We start from the raw sequence: 15,104 nt of genomic DNA on the forward strand, positions 1-15,104 counted from the left end.
ATCATATATTCAGATTCCTACAGCATGTTTTAGTTTGGTTCTCTTTATACAGTGATGACCTCCACAAAGGAATGAGAGTAGCCTGACTCATTCAAAGAGATGAAAAAAAATGGCTCCTTTATCTCCTTTATCTTTTCTTTGTTTATGTCTTGCCTTCACTTTCTTCATCCATTGCTCTCCATGTCCAACTTCTTTTCTCAGATTTGACAGGTGATTTCACAGCACTTCAATTCTGCACTAGATGGCCCTTTCTAACTTACACAGACCCAGTCTTATTGCTACTTTAGGGAAATTTACARCTCATGCTTACCATATTCCTCCACGCTGAAAGAATGATACTCTTTTTCACCAGACTTCTTCTCCACAATGATGTGATAGAACCCCAGAATTGGCTCCTGGATTAATGGGAAGGAGAGCTGGACAATGCCACGCTTGGATGCTACCTCCAACCACTGGAAGATCTGATTTTGTTCTGGATCCTGGAGAGGAAGAGGACAAGACCTTTTTCACCTCTTTCTTGTGTTCTGCACATTACAGAATATGAGTTTGGGCTGATGAGATGTGTGATTTGACTTCTCATTAAACTTCCAGATTTATGCTAAACAAGCCTAACTTTATGCTAACTGGAAAATCTCTATAAAGCCTAATGATCTGGGGTAATCCAAGATTAACGCATGATTTATACTCAGACTATCTGCAGCTCTTCAGCATAAGTCTGATTCAGTTCCTTCTTCTGTAAAATGATAGTATTGTTCTGGCCTTCCTTGTAGAGAGCTTTGAGATCTAATGATGTGAAATGCTGTAGAAGACTGAGTTGCTGTCAGCCCATCCTGATCATAATATATTTCAGCACTACTCTTTTATCTATTCAGGAATAAGGTTATCTCACCAGCCAGTCTGCTGTAGATATTACCAGGGTAATATTACACTGAATAGCTTTTTCAAATCCCCCCAAAAGTCACAGAAAGAACCCGAACCCACTTCTGACTAACGTTCCACTGACTCCTTCCTCTCAGACCCTCTAGTGTTTGGCACTTAATACGGCCATTGTTCATCCTAAAGTCCCTTTGCTTGAGACAGTCAGCTCTGGGCAAGCCTTTCTCTGCCATTCACTCTCTGGAGAGTTGTGTCTAGATACAATGTGCACATCCCATTTGTTGTGGCAGTGTGGGAAAAGAAAATGTTGAATTATTGCATCAAGAAAGAGTATCAGTGAAAGTCTGTATTTAATGCTGTTAATTAAATGCATATGTAAATAGTACATAAAAAATAGTTAACCCAAATCATGTTTGATACTGTGATTTTCCTCTTTGTTAAAATTACTTAAGAAGGACTAGCACTATAGCTGTGCAGAAGGACATAACAATATTCTTTTCAGGGTAATAGTGCACATAGAAAATGCTATTTGCTATTATAAGTTCCACTTGCATATGTTACAGGGCCTAACTAACATAAACTGATTCTAACTTCGAGATAATCTGGGAGTAAGCTTTCAAGGCAAAGTTGTACCCAACTAGATGTAGCAGAGGCAGGAAGAAGGCTCACATCTTCTAACTCACAGATATTTGGCTGAGCTGTGATTCTTGAAGCTACTACACCTCCATTAAGTTAATTGACTCAGTTTCCTATTATGGAATTATGGTAAATTTTCTTCTTTAGCATTAGATATGAACCCATTTCAGGTAATGACTGGTACCTGAAAGTCCCATGCTTGCACAGCAGAACTCGTATCATCTTGGAACACCTTACTGTCAACCTTCTACCATATTTAGTGTTCGATATATATCCTAAGTGGAGATGGGAATAAATTTAATTTGTTCTGACTACCTTGATAGAGTAAGACTAGTGAGGAATATATGCTTGGAGAGGCAAGTGAATACAGAAAGTCTGGGTTCACTTTTCAAAACAGTTTGTTTTCCCATGCAGCCTGCCCTGTAATGACAGCCTCTGTGCCTTACCTCAATGACGATCCGGGGATACTGGAGAAGGAAAAAAAGAGAGGGAAAGAACAAAAATGGTCAAAATATCAAGAATATAACTTGAAAGCTTAACCTAGAAATTGAAAAATACTAAAACATAAAGAAGACTGTGAACACTTTTCTATGAATACAGAAGACTGGGTCAAAAAACAATTTGAAATTTGTGTATGTAATGAAGTGATAATTTAAAGGGGCATAATCTACTTATGGATTTTTTTTTTTACTAAAAATGTCCACTTTTATTCTATGTATCTGGGGCAGGTGAAGTGAACTAACTATAAAATCTGAAACTGTAGGCATTTTGCAGGAATGTTTTTAAACACTTGCCTTCTATAAAGGCAGGGAAAAACTAAGTCTGAAGTTAAGGAGTTAAAAATCCTTCAGAAATATCAAAAGGCCTATGTCAAATCCTTTATTATTATTATTATTATTATTATTATTATTATTAACGGATCCCACAATGATGTTTGAAAAATCTTGACTACCCATTATACTTACTGTCTCCTGAACAGGTCTGAATTGGCTATCCAAAGCTACGACACGAAACATCACTGAAAAGGAGATAGAAGAATTAAAAATAAACCACTTGAGCAGTGTTATGTCATTATCAGCTTATAAATGAAACAAAGTTTGCCCATCCTATTCAGAATATCTACATAGAGAATTTATATATACATACTAAATCCCTGAAGAATATTGGAATAGACTGGAAAAGATTTGAATATTGTTTTTAGTTAGTGAAAAAGAAATCCAGAATAAACTTTTGCCTGAAATATCTTCCATATTGACCTACTAGAACTMTCTATGAATTAGGGTAGTAGTTAGGCAGAAGGAACAGTTGACAGGAAATTATATGATAYTTTCATATGAAATTTATTAATTAAATGTTTAACATTATTTTCTGTATATCTTAAGAATGTTCCTAATACAATTTGTCTTAGTAAACTTTTCACAGCTCATGGTCCTGTAGAGTAAATTAACTGAGTAAAGACATACTAATTCTACTCACTTGTAGAAATTCTATGCATCAATTCTATTTTTCACTGCCTTTTGATGAACTCGAAGTTAAATGTCAAATACACACTATCTAAAGGACTGTTTTTGATCATGACTGTTCATAGTTTTTTTCCTGCATAAGAGAATTCATTATCATTCTAGATCCACCCTTGCACTCAGTTTCTTAGTTCCCTAGCTGATTCAAACTCCCCAGCCACCTTTTTGTCCTGCTTTGTAGATGGGTTTGTCCGTCTGGATGAAGACAGTGTTATCCACATTCTCGATTGCCACTGATCTTTTCTCAGCAAAGTTGACTGTGGTGCCTTTGGCAGAGAAGGTAATGAAAGCCAGAGGGTCAGAAGTAGCAGGAGGAACCTGGAGAGAAACAAAAGACTCATGATCAAGATGGCAAATGAGATATGTTGAAATCCTCTGGTGTCCTTACTTCTTCAGTGGGATACTGAGTGTGAAGTGAATTATAAAGAGCTTGTGCAAAGTCACGAAAAGCCCCATGTTTGCTAGTGAGTGTCTCTAAGAGTCTGTGCTGTGCAGGGCTCATAATTTGTCTCTAGGTACTAAGGCATCAAACCATCCATTACTCCAAGCATTTCCTCAACTCTCATAACTGTTTGCTTATATGCAGGCTGCCCAGGCATGTAGCCCAGTTCTGAAGTGCTTTTCCTGCTGCACACTGGAAGTTCTATTCTTGAGTCATATTTGTAATATCTGTCCTAATCCTGCAAAGTCACAGGAAACAGAATGAGTATATTCTAACTGGATTCTCCAGAATGATATTTATGACTGTCTCAAAGCACACTTGAACCTGGGACAGCAGCTGATRCATTTTCTCTGTTCACATTGTGAATGGAGATGGAAAGTCTTTCTCCATCTCTCCCTTGCAAACCATATGTCTTCTTCTTTTTCTGTTTGTGATGTTTGCTTCTCCAGCAGTTTACCTTTTTGCTTCTTATTCCACAGCCACTCTCTCCATCCTCTTGTCCTCATGACAAAGAGACTTTCACACTGAGGTATTTCCAGTTTCTACTCTCTCTTTAATAATCTCAAAATAGAAAATACCTTGAATTTGTTGCACTTGAAGAAAGCATTCTCTGTCAGAGATTCCTCAAAAAGAGTTGTCCGGGTACTGTTATATTSCAGAAAAACACTCAGGAACAGAGGCTCAGTGACATTGTGGAGCTGTATGCAAACACTCTGTGGAGAATCACTCCGAACCACTGTAGGGACCAGCAGCACATATTGGCTGTAAGAAAGCAAGATCAGGCCAAAAAACCCAGTTCAATCAGGGAGAAAGACTAGAGCTAAAAAGAGAGGAAAACACTGCAGAAGTGCCACACATTTGAAGGAAGATGTGGGGCTAGCTCAAAGTGATAAAAGGATTTACATTTATTTGAATGATTATGCTAAGAAATTACAGATGACATTCCTTTTCTCCTTTCTTTTTTTTTTTTTTTTTTCCTGAGATGAAATACTGACATCATTCTACTTGGTGTCTTATTGAACATGATATTGCACTTTTCCATTCCAGGTATTTAGATAGCCTTAATTACTGAAATATTTAACCTCCTGACAAGTATATATACATTTATCCTGCCATGCCCTTTAAGTGTTTATATGTGTATGCAAACCTCTGGAATCTCTTGTAAGAAAGAGTCCTGTTTTCAAGATTATTGACAAAAATACCAATTAATTGTAGTAATTGTATTTATTTCTTTTTCTTTAGGCATCTGTCCTTCAAGATATAAATTGATATATCACAATCCAAACAGTGTAATGTGCAAGAAATTATCTTGCCATATCTAGCCTATCTTGCAGAATATTCCAGGAAATACTCAGTCAACTTGAATGCTCTAGTGTCATACCACTCACTGTGTTATTGCATTCCCTTTTTTCCTTCCCTGGGCTTTCTTACTTATTCTGTCGTCTATAATCAGGGCAGTCTTCCTCTCAAAAAAAAACCAAAAAAAAAACCAAAAAAACCCACAAGGTTTTATATATTTGGCTAATCTTGTGTTGTTGGTCTCCCCTTCTCTGCTGCCCAGACTGGTCTTTCCAAATAATGCATGAGAGAACTGATGGGCTGGGTTTATAAAGCAATATGAATCACGCAATCCTTTGATAATCCGATACCTTCCCTGCCCCTCCACCTCAGTTCTGCTTGTTCATATTACCTTGCTTGTTACTAACAGTTTCCCGGTTTAGAGACAGTTTATGATATTCCAAGACCAAGATTAAAATGATCAAACCCAAGTGTGTATCAGAAAGACCGAAAGCCCTCTGACTTTCACAGAGTGCTTTCCTTAAACTTTGAGWTTTAAGATCCAGTGTTTGTGTATTTTTGAAAATCATTTATGAAATCTTCTGTCCATATAAAGCCATGCACTGTGTAAGTACTTGCCAACCGGAAGTTATATAAATAATTATAGAATTATCATTCTTCATACCTCCTCGGTACCACTGGTAGGACCATAACATCACTTCATATACCATGAAGAGCTAATGTGTGCCAATTCTGACCATCAACATTATTGCTAATCKACTAATCAAGCCTAAAGAGTCTTGAATCTCTTCCCAGCTTAACCATATACTTCATGYTTCATCTAGGACAGTTTTAGGTTTCTGGCACTCAAAACACATTTCATACCAATTTTGTGATGGCATCATTCCAAACCATGCTTTAATGTCATCATGATTCATTTCAGATATATTACAGAACATAAGTTTCAAACACYCAGAATATTATACAGCAGCATTCTCAAAGAAATTAACTAATAGGAAACATAATAAAGTATTTTATCATAAAAGCACAAAATGCATGATCACTTACGGTTCAGGAGACGCTGTGGCAATCCAGTGCAAGGAAAGAATACTCAGAAGAATCCTCGTCCACATGTCTGTCTTTGAAGAGAGAAGAGATACTCTGAGCTCAAGCRGACAGCCTGTCTTCTGGCTTTTAAACTAGCCTGACACAATGCTCCTCCTCCACAGCTTCGCTCATATTCTAATAAAAGAGATTTACATAAAATTTGCATAGATTTATTTTCCCCTCTCCTGTCTGTTCTCACACTCGAAGAGTTCCCAAATAATAGCTTAGGGAAGGTTTCATATTTCAAATAGCTTCGATAAGTATTGCAAGCCAAACCTGTCCCTGCCCATTTGGGTGTTTTATAGGGGTTTACCTCTATCATTATCATGTCATCAATCCTTGTCACTGAAGATTCCTTAATGTTACAACTTGTTAGTGCTTGCCATGGCTTAAGTACTTCCTTGTTCTGGGAGATATCTCCTAAATACATCTCATAAAAAAAAAGTAATGATAATAGTGCTATTGTATGCCTGTCTGGGAGCTGGAAATTAATAACATGGCATTAGATTGCATCTGCATTCGATATGGCACAAGAAGAAATTCTTTATTCTAAATAGTATATTTTTTTTAAACTGCACTTAACATTCAGAAAGGAATTATGTTAAATAACTGTTTATCACATTTACCGAACATCAGGACAAGCGTATCTCTTTTTAGAAAAAGGAATCTTGTGGCATTATTTCACTCATCCACTCCTCTGTCTATCAGTCAGCTTCCTCCCCATACATCCATCCCTCCATCAAATAACTCTTATCCTATGTTGTTGAATATTAAATAAATTTGACTGAGAAGTAGAAGTCTTGGAATAATCAAGTTATAATATCATAAAATAATTCTAAATAAAATTTTAAAATCTAATCAAACTGTTTTTAAATTTAAATATTAATAAAATAATTTGAAACTTTTAAAATTTAAGTTGAAAAGTTTAAGTTTAAAGTTTTTTTTTAGTTTTAAAATTTCAAAAGCTTTAGAAGTTTTAAAGTAAAGTCCTGACATTTGTTAGTCTAATCTCTCTTTAGAGAGATTTCAAAGCAAAAGCAAGTTCTCAAAGCTTTGTCCAGAAAATTTTTGAATATTTCCAAAAATGGAGAGCTGTCTCTGCCATGCCATCTGCTGTCATGTTTAATCATCCAGGTTGTGAAGAACTTTTTTACTAATATCAAAATTTGCCTTCACTATAATTTGTACAGTGTATTGCCCCCATGCTTTCACTCTTACACCTGAGAAGTCTTCTTTACAATCTCCAAGTTTTGGAAGATGTCATTTAGGACACCTTAGGACACCTTCCGTGAGGCTAACAAATCTGACTATTTTATTTGTCTCTCCAGGTCATGTGTGCCAGCATAGACCATTCTAGTGATTTTTTACTGGACTGTCTCCAGTATGTCCAGGTCTTCCTTGTACAGAGAAGCCCAAGACTGGACATAGAACTCCAGATATGGAGTTCTCAGAAATGTCAAATAGAGGGCATGAATCAATTCCCTTGATCTTCTAGCTACATTCTTGCTAATATAGCAGAATCTGTGGCAGTGCATGACTGCATTCACACTCTTCCCTGGGGAAAATAATTAACAAGGTAGCTAATCAGCCTGYGTGTAGCTCCAACACTGGAAAAATAACAGGCAGCTTCCCTCTCTCTTTCTCAACCTAACAAGTGATTATTCGGAAGAGGAAGCTGAACATGATATAGTGACATGGTAAGACCTAGGGATATTGAAGAATGGGTTAGGCAATGCAAAGTTGTTTCAGCTGTAGAAATTCTAGAAAGAGAATGACGGCTATTATACTGATGTGGTATAAAAGGATGCAGGACTGTAGAAAAGCAGACTTTATTCACTGCTTATGGCATGATATGGTCTTGCTAGTGATTCAGCCATACATTCTTTTTAGCAGAATGGGCAGTACTCAGACCTATCCCTGTCTAACCAGCTCAGCTACATATCTTTCCCAGCAGCTTTCTATTGACCAACTAGAGTACTCAGAAAACTGCTTCAGGTGCTGGTGGAGCTACTTTTTATTCCCACTGAAGTATTGCTGAGAAACATTGCACAAATATTCCCAGAAAGATCTGCCCCCAGGATGATGATGCCAGGTCGTAGTTGGGTGGTGTGCAAACAGGGCAGTCACGCTATGAAGAAAGCTGTTGCTTTGACTGTAGAAGGCAGAAGATACCTAAGAATATGATAGAAACATACTTGTATTTGCAATTTTGAATTGCCTGAGACCCCATGTATTACTTCCAACAGGCCACATTCTTATTAAAAATGGGAAAAAAAGAAGTTTAACTGAACTCTCTCTCTTTTTTCCCCCCCGATCTTCATGCCTCTAAGAAAGTTTGAAGAATCCTAGAATATGCTATATTTTGTCAAAATTAAAACTTACCACAGAAATTTATTGACAATAACTGCATATTCAAGGTAAGAATGTAAAGCACTAGTTTTTCTTGGGCAATGTTATATTAGGAATTGGTATTGGTTATATTAGGAATAGGTATTAGGTACAAAGGAATAGGGAAAAAAAAATGGTAATCACTTTACTGGATGGAAATTACTGCAATATGCCTTTATGTAAAAGGACTTTTTTTGGTGATACATACACATAAAAAAGAAAACACATTTGCACCAAATGATCAGATGWTCATTGGACCGGGAAAGACTCCTTCAAAACCTATCTATTCTGTGATTTGAAAAACAGAGTTTTTATAGGACATTATGTTCAGGACATGTTCAGAGCAATTAAGTAGCATATGTTTCTCTGAAAACTATGTATTCAATTCATGACCTCAGTAAAACTGCTGATCTAAGGGGACTTTTTACACAGTAGCAATGGTGAGATATTAAAAAAGTTCARCTCTCTGCATACATTAGTACCATGCCAGTGACAATCCTTAAGAAGACCTCAAATCTTCCTGACTACAATTGATTACAATTGTCCCTAGCAACAGGGACAAAATAAACTGCTTTGGCTTGTATGATTTATCACTAAGGAGTGAGAGAGGAATAGTCATCTGGAAGCCTGGGAATCAGGATGTGCCTGAGGAGAAATAATGAATATTCACATAGTGTAGCAACAAGAGAGGACCTAAGAAGATATCTTGATACTGGAGGCCATATAAAATGGCCTGTTAACTTTAGACTGGCACAGTCTTTCTCTGGCTTAAGAAAAGATGTAGCTGGAGATGATAATCTGTCTAGAATATTGATGTAATGAGATACAGTGAAAAATGCCCTTCAAGACCAAAGCAACGTAAATCCAAATATAAATGTCACATGTACACTTGTTTTTCATTGAAGAGTCATGTTGCATGCTCTTAGGACAGCAAGGAATCATGTTGCCCTCAAATAGTTCAACCYGGACTTCAGAAAGTTAATGCATTTTCTCTCTCTTATGAAGAAACGTTATATAAATATGCGCATGTATATTTTATACTTTCTCTAGATCTGAAATTAGAATGGCCATAATTCAGAGGGACRGTTATTGCAGTTTGTGCATTGGAGACTTTCACATTTTACTTTGCTAACAAATAAAGCTGAATTTGCCAATCCATTTTATCACATCAGATTCTTCTGGGCTCATATTGTCTTTTACATTGGACATGCATAACTACAGAATAATGTATAGTTTTTTAACGAGGTCAGTGTTTTGCAAATCTATTGCATTCAGAATAGAGAATTCTATGGGACAAGAGACACAAGATGGAAAGTGTAAGATAGGTGATCGTATTTTAGTTATCCGAAAGAAAACTGTCAATCTATTACCTGGGAGAGGAAGACACAGTAAATAAATAAAAATAAAGTGCAAAGCAGATGCCGATTTACATTCTTTAATTACCAGAATGTTCTTTCTCAGTCAGTCTATAGATCAAGTCTGATGTTAGAGGAGCGCCGGGCTGCATCATAGCCAATGCATTGCTGAAAAAGAATTTGATGAGTAGCTCCCTTCACTGACTAATAACAGAAGCCCAACACTGAAACTTATCTGATGTTGCAAAAATGGATATTTCCACTCTTCTGAGAACAACAAGCTAATTTTTGCCCATGTGATCTGTAATCAAAGGATAAGATTTTATCAAACTGAATTCAGCAAATTCAAACAAACAATTCAATTACATAAATGGAAAAGTCCTAGAGTAAAAAGATATGGAATTACTTATATAATAATAATAATATAATACTTATTACTCTTTTGGTTTGCAAGAAAACAGCAAATTGAAACAAAAATAAATAAAAGTTAACTAGACTCATATGTATGTAAACTAGCTAAATGAAAACAGGTCAAATAATTAATTCCTAGTCATACTACATCCATATTTCAAAGTGGACGCACTTTCAACATCTAATCCTTGGACCTCTGAGCATCTCTAAAAAGTTCTTCAAAAGCAACTCAGAAAAATAATTTTGTCCATGTTTTTCCACAGTCAGGCTATATGATTTTTCTAAAGGAGTTTCCATTTTCACTGTATGGATGTACAGACCCACAAATATCSAAAAAATCACAGAATCACAGAATATTCAAGGTTGGAAGGGACCTCTAGAGATCATCTAATCCAACCTTCCCACTCAAGCAGGCACACCCAGAGCACGTGGTACAGGGTGGCATCCAGGCGTGTTTTGAAGGCCCCCAGAGAAGGAGACTCCACAACCTCCGGGGGCAGCCTGTTCCAAGACTCTGGCACCCTCACAGTAAAGAAGTTCCTCCTCACCTGGAGATGGAATCTCCTGTGTTTCAGCTTATTCCCATTTCCYCATGTCCTGTCACTGGCCACCAATGAAAAGAGCTTGTCCCTTTCTCCCCTGCATTCTCCCTTCATGAACTTATACATGTTAATCAGATCCCCTCTCAGCCTTCTCTTCTCCAGAGAAAACAGGCCCAGTTCACTCAGTCTCTCCTCATACGAGAGATGTTCCATTTCCTTAATCATCTTAGCTGCTCTTCTCTGGACCCTCTCTAGAAGCACCACATCCCTCTTATACTGGGGAGCCCAGAACTGCACACAGTACTCCAGGTGCGGCCCAAATGAAAGCATCCTCTGAAAAAAGTCCCTACTGCAACATATCTGAATTCACTGCTTAYAGTGAAGCATACAGATTAGTTTGTCTGTTAGAATATTCTCCCTTCAGCTAGGCTTATGTTCAATTTGTGTCTTTTTTTTTTCTTGTAGACCCTCACCTGAAAATATATTAATCTTATGAATGATCACAACTTGGAGATCAACGCTCCAATAAACTAATGTCCATGGAGAGCAGCTTTTAGATTTAGCAGAGAAATTTAAGAGAGAAAATCATTTGTGAGAATTTGGAAACTGAAAGATTGAAGTGACGATATGATAACTATAAGATCATTTGTGTTTAAGATAACATAAAAGCATGAATGCAGCTTCAGACTACCTAGGTTAGGCACTGCTAAGAAGATAGCTGCAGCTGCACAAGGATCTGTGATGATTGCTAAACATATCCCAAATATCTAGGTAGATAAAGATGGCGTTAAGCTACATAAAGTTCTGTGTTTTTCTGGCTGTGGAGTCAGAAAGTATGAGTTCATCGGTAAGTCTTACCTGCCGCATATATGAAGCAGGAACCATTGCACAGAACAAGATTAGTATGTTCAGTGTGTTAATATACAGTATCTGTAAAATGCAGTGCATTGAAATACAACCTATTCAAAGTCTGCAAAAAAGCAGGTTRCATGATTTGCAAGCTATTTCTACATAAACTCATAATTTGTATGCTTCCTGAGAGGAAAGTAAGATAAAGGAAACATCAATGTTCAACTGTCCCTTGATACTAAAAAGTAAATCTTATGATTTTAAAAGTGCTCTTAACTTCTAATTGCTGAAAATAAAGCTACCATGCAAATAAGTCCCTTCTTAAATTATTAGAGAAGTGCTTTTAGAAATCATTAGGATTCCGAGAGAGAATTGAGAACCTGGAGAATTGAGAACCATCATATATAACAATGTAACAGAAGATTGATGCATATTCCTCTGAAAGATAAGTCTCTAGAGAAAGGTTTTCAGTTGAGAAACACCCCAGGAAAAATAAAACATATATACTCAGCAATCAACACCAGTCACTAAATGTTTCCCCTGCGTTACTGCGAATGGCATCTTCCCCTGATGTATAACCATAATAATCCTTGAACATGCTGTTGTTTTGAAGCTCTCTGCTTCTTGTTTAGGCTGCACCAGAGCAAGTAACAATTGCAGTTCCTCAGGGAACACAGGGACTCCACCTGCTCTRGTCCCTTCCATAAGATTGCTGTGCACAAAGAGGAAGGAGGCCCTTTAGTTGTCGTCCAAAGTAGAACTGACATGAGGTTGCAKCTCTTCACCATAGCCATARCATGTTCCGCAGCAGTGAAAAACCACTCTTCTGTGGAGAGCAGCTAGAAGAGCAGCGTAATAAACAGTAATTAAGGTTTTCATAACCCGATGACGACTACAGGCAATTAGGCAGCAATTGTGCAAAATTCTGCAGATGATGTTCTGGACTGCCCTTGGAACTGCCAGGAACTGGGAGTGGTGGACATGGGTGTGTTGTTAGGAGCATGGGAGAGAGAACGGGAAGCAAAAGTAAACTAAAAGGCCAAATGATCACTGATGATTTTCTTATGTCAATCAGAGAACTGTCCTCTGACAAGGGGAAGAGTGCTAAGGAGGAAGGAAAGGGGGCCTGATAGCAAAGTGGTGGGAAAGGTCCAAGATATGTCTCATATCGGAGCAGCGGTAGGCAAGTGATGTGTGTCTGCAGCCATTCAGCGACCAAGGACTGCCCGAGGCCCTACAAATCAAGACCACTGAAACTGGACCAATCTCACGTGGCCACTGCACATTGTGTATATAGGCATGTTCCACTTTCCAGGCAGCAAAGTCCTTCAAGCAGAAGAGGGGAGAAGCTCTGGTTTAACAGCGCCACAGGGCGGAATCAGCCTCTCTTATTTGTTAGAGGTAGTTCTTGCCATAGAAGGGAACTGTTGCACTTTCAGGCACAAGGAGCAAGAAGCCACCAGGCAGATGTTCTGCCTCACCCCTGCTGACTCAGGCAAGCCAAGGTGACAGCCCCAAGGTGACAGCCATGGGGAGAGGGCCCTAGAGTTCCCTGGTGAATTTGGATGGCACTCAGCCAGGGTGCTGCATAGATGCTGGAGGAGAAGGAAGGGGTTTGTGCTGCTTGGTAGAAGGTGGGTGGCAGCTGTGACTTTTTCAGGGGAAAATCTGCTCATGGCTTCAAGGAAGCATGCTGCTTGCAGGGATGGCTTTGCCTCACAGCATTGTCACTGCCACATGATTGCTGACCTGTTTACGTACTTCATACAGGACAGTGCTGGGCACCTGGGTCTGTGTCTGCGTGACACTTTCCTTTCTGGAGTTTCAAGGATCACAGAATGATGAAGGTTGCAAGGGACCTTTGGAGGGGATCTAGTGTGATCAATGTGATCTAGATGACCACTGCAGGGGATCTCATCCAGATGGGTTTGAATATCTCCTGAGAAGGAGCCTTTGCATCCTCTCTAGGTGTGGGGTATTGAGGTCTCAGATCTAAAGGATCGTCAGGTGGCACCATACAAGCCACTGTGCATGCCACACCTTGTTCCTTGCCTTGATCCGGCTCAGGTGGGGCAGCAGGCCTTTCCCCTTTTGTTTTACCAGAGTCTCCAGAGCCGGTCCCTCTGTAGGCTTTTAGTGTCTCAAAAGTTCGTCACGGTCCAAGGAAGGAGCTGCCTCTTGGTCACTGCCAGTAGATTTATCCCACAGGGTGACTCCTATGCTGTCCTAAGTGGGTGGATTGTGTGTAGTTAAAGTCCAACAGTTCTCTTGCGCCCAGGCTAACACACCAAGACTATCCAATCAGCTTCTTGGTCACACAACACCTGTACAGCTGCTTTTGTTCTTCGCTTGCTGACAGAACACTGCACTGGAGTCCTTGAAGCGGGCCTCCACATCTAGGCATCCTGTTCAGTTTAGGCACTTGATGGTGCAAATTACATAACTGTGCCGATTAATTTGTCTATAGGCTTAAAGCAAAGTCTTACTTATCTAAAACCTTTTTCAAGGAGGCTAGAAATTTCTCATTTTGACTCATAGTACATCTCTGTATGCTGAAATATGTTTCAACCTATGTGTCTCGGACTTCTGGTTTGTTTTCTGGCATCCTTAATTGTCTACTTGGAAACCCTTTCAGTGTGCTACACTGTTCATTTAGTTAGCTTTGTCACTGTCCTAAACCAGAATTAGGAGCTGCTCCATCGTTCTGCTGCTTGCCTTTAGAGGACCATGAATGATGTCCATGGTTTATAATCTGAGTAGCGCTTGTGTTTTCACAGCAGGGAAAGAGGAGTTGGGTACATGTGTTTTGGCACTCGGGAGTTCAGCTCATGCCTCTGTAACAGCACAATCTGCAGGGGGCAAGATGGGGCTCCATGTGAAGTATCTCACTTCTGCAGATGCTCAGGCCAGGTTATCCTGTATGGAGCTTTTTCTGTTTCGTTACCCACTGGGGCTAGTACTGCGCGTAGTGGAGCAAGTGCATCCATGAGTAAAACTGCTCATTCCAGAGGGGACAAGGAGCATGTCTTAGACTTAGACTGCTGTGCCTCTGCCTCTGCAGTGGGTTTTGGTTGGCTTCATTTCCTTTCCTGTTGCCTGGAGGGCAGGCTTGTTCTGCTTTTACTCCACATTTCATGCGGCATTTAGCATCTATCAGACATGTTGATGATAGTGGAAAATGTCAAAGGAGGGCAAATCAGGACATGAAATATTACTTTCCTTTCTTAACCCACAGCATTTTGGCAGATCACCTGCTTTAGAGACATGTCCAATTCTGATACCTCTTTCCCTCCAGTAACTCCCATATTGTTTTGAGCTCCAGGCTCAACACAGGCCAGTGCTAGGACTTTTGGGACAGTCCAGGTGTACCTGCGACCCTGTATCCTGAAACACTGCTTGATGTCAATCCACTGCTGAAGAGCCTAGAAACTAAAATTTGTATCTCTTCAGAATAATAAAAATAATAAACCAACTCCTATCTTATTTATCTTATCTTTATTATCCTAATATCTTTATTTTATCCTAATATCTTTATTTATTTTATCCTAATATCTTTATTTTTATCCTTTATCTTTATTATCCTAATAAACCAACTCCTATCATCTCTCGTATGAGGAGAGGCTGAGTGAGCTGGGCCTGTTTTCTCTGGAGAAGAGACGGCTCAGAGGGGATATGATTAATATGTATAAGTTCAGGAAGG

General features: G+C 38.8%; 1 protein-coding gene across 1 annotated transcript in view; it reads right to left on the minus strand.

Moving 5' to 3' along the window:
* LOC112952047 (ovostatin-like) overlaps positions 1-6,027 on the minus strand; it is a 32,232-nt gene extending 26,205 nt beyond the window's left edge. The window contains exons 1-7 of the mRNA XM_026044831.1: positions 6,013-6,027; positions 5,821-5,891; positions 4,053-4,236; positions 3,194-3,350; positions 2,478-2,530; positions 1,959-1,979; positions 311-479 (exon numbers count right to left, since the gene is read on the minus strand). Of these exons, the coding sequence (XP_025900616.1) occupies positions 311-479; positions 1,959-1,979; positions 2,478-2,530; positions 3,194-3,350; positions 4,053-4,236; positions 5,821-5,885 (649 nt within the window). The 5' untranslated portion in view covers positions 5,886-5,891; positions 6,013-6,027. The remainder of the gene's footprint in view (positions 1-310; positions 480-1,958; positions 1,980-2,477; positions 2,531-3,193; positions 3,351-4,052; positions 4,237-5,820; positions 5,892-6,012) is intronic.
* Positions 6,028-15,104: the final 9,077 nt, after the last annotated feature.

The sequence above is a fragment of the Nothoprocta perdicaria genome, unplaced genomic scaffold, assembly GCF_003342845.1.
Source record: "Nothoprocta perdicaria isolate Ctin4 unplaced genomic scaffold, notPer1 scaffold_386, whole genome shotgun sequence".
Taxonomy (NCBI): Eukaryota; Metazoa; Chordata; class Aves; order Tinamiformes; family Tinamidae; genus Nothoprocta; species Nothoprocta perdicaria.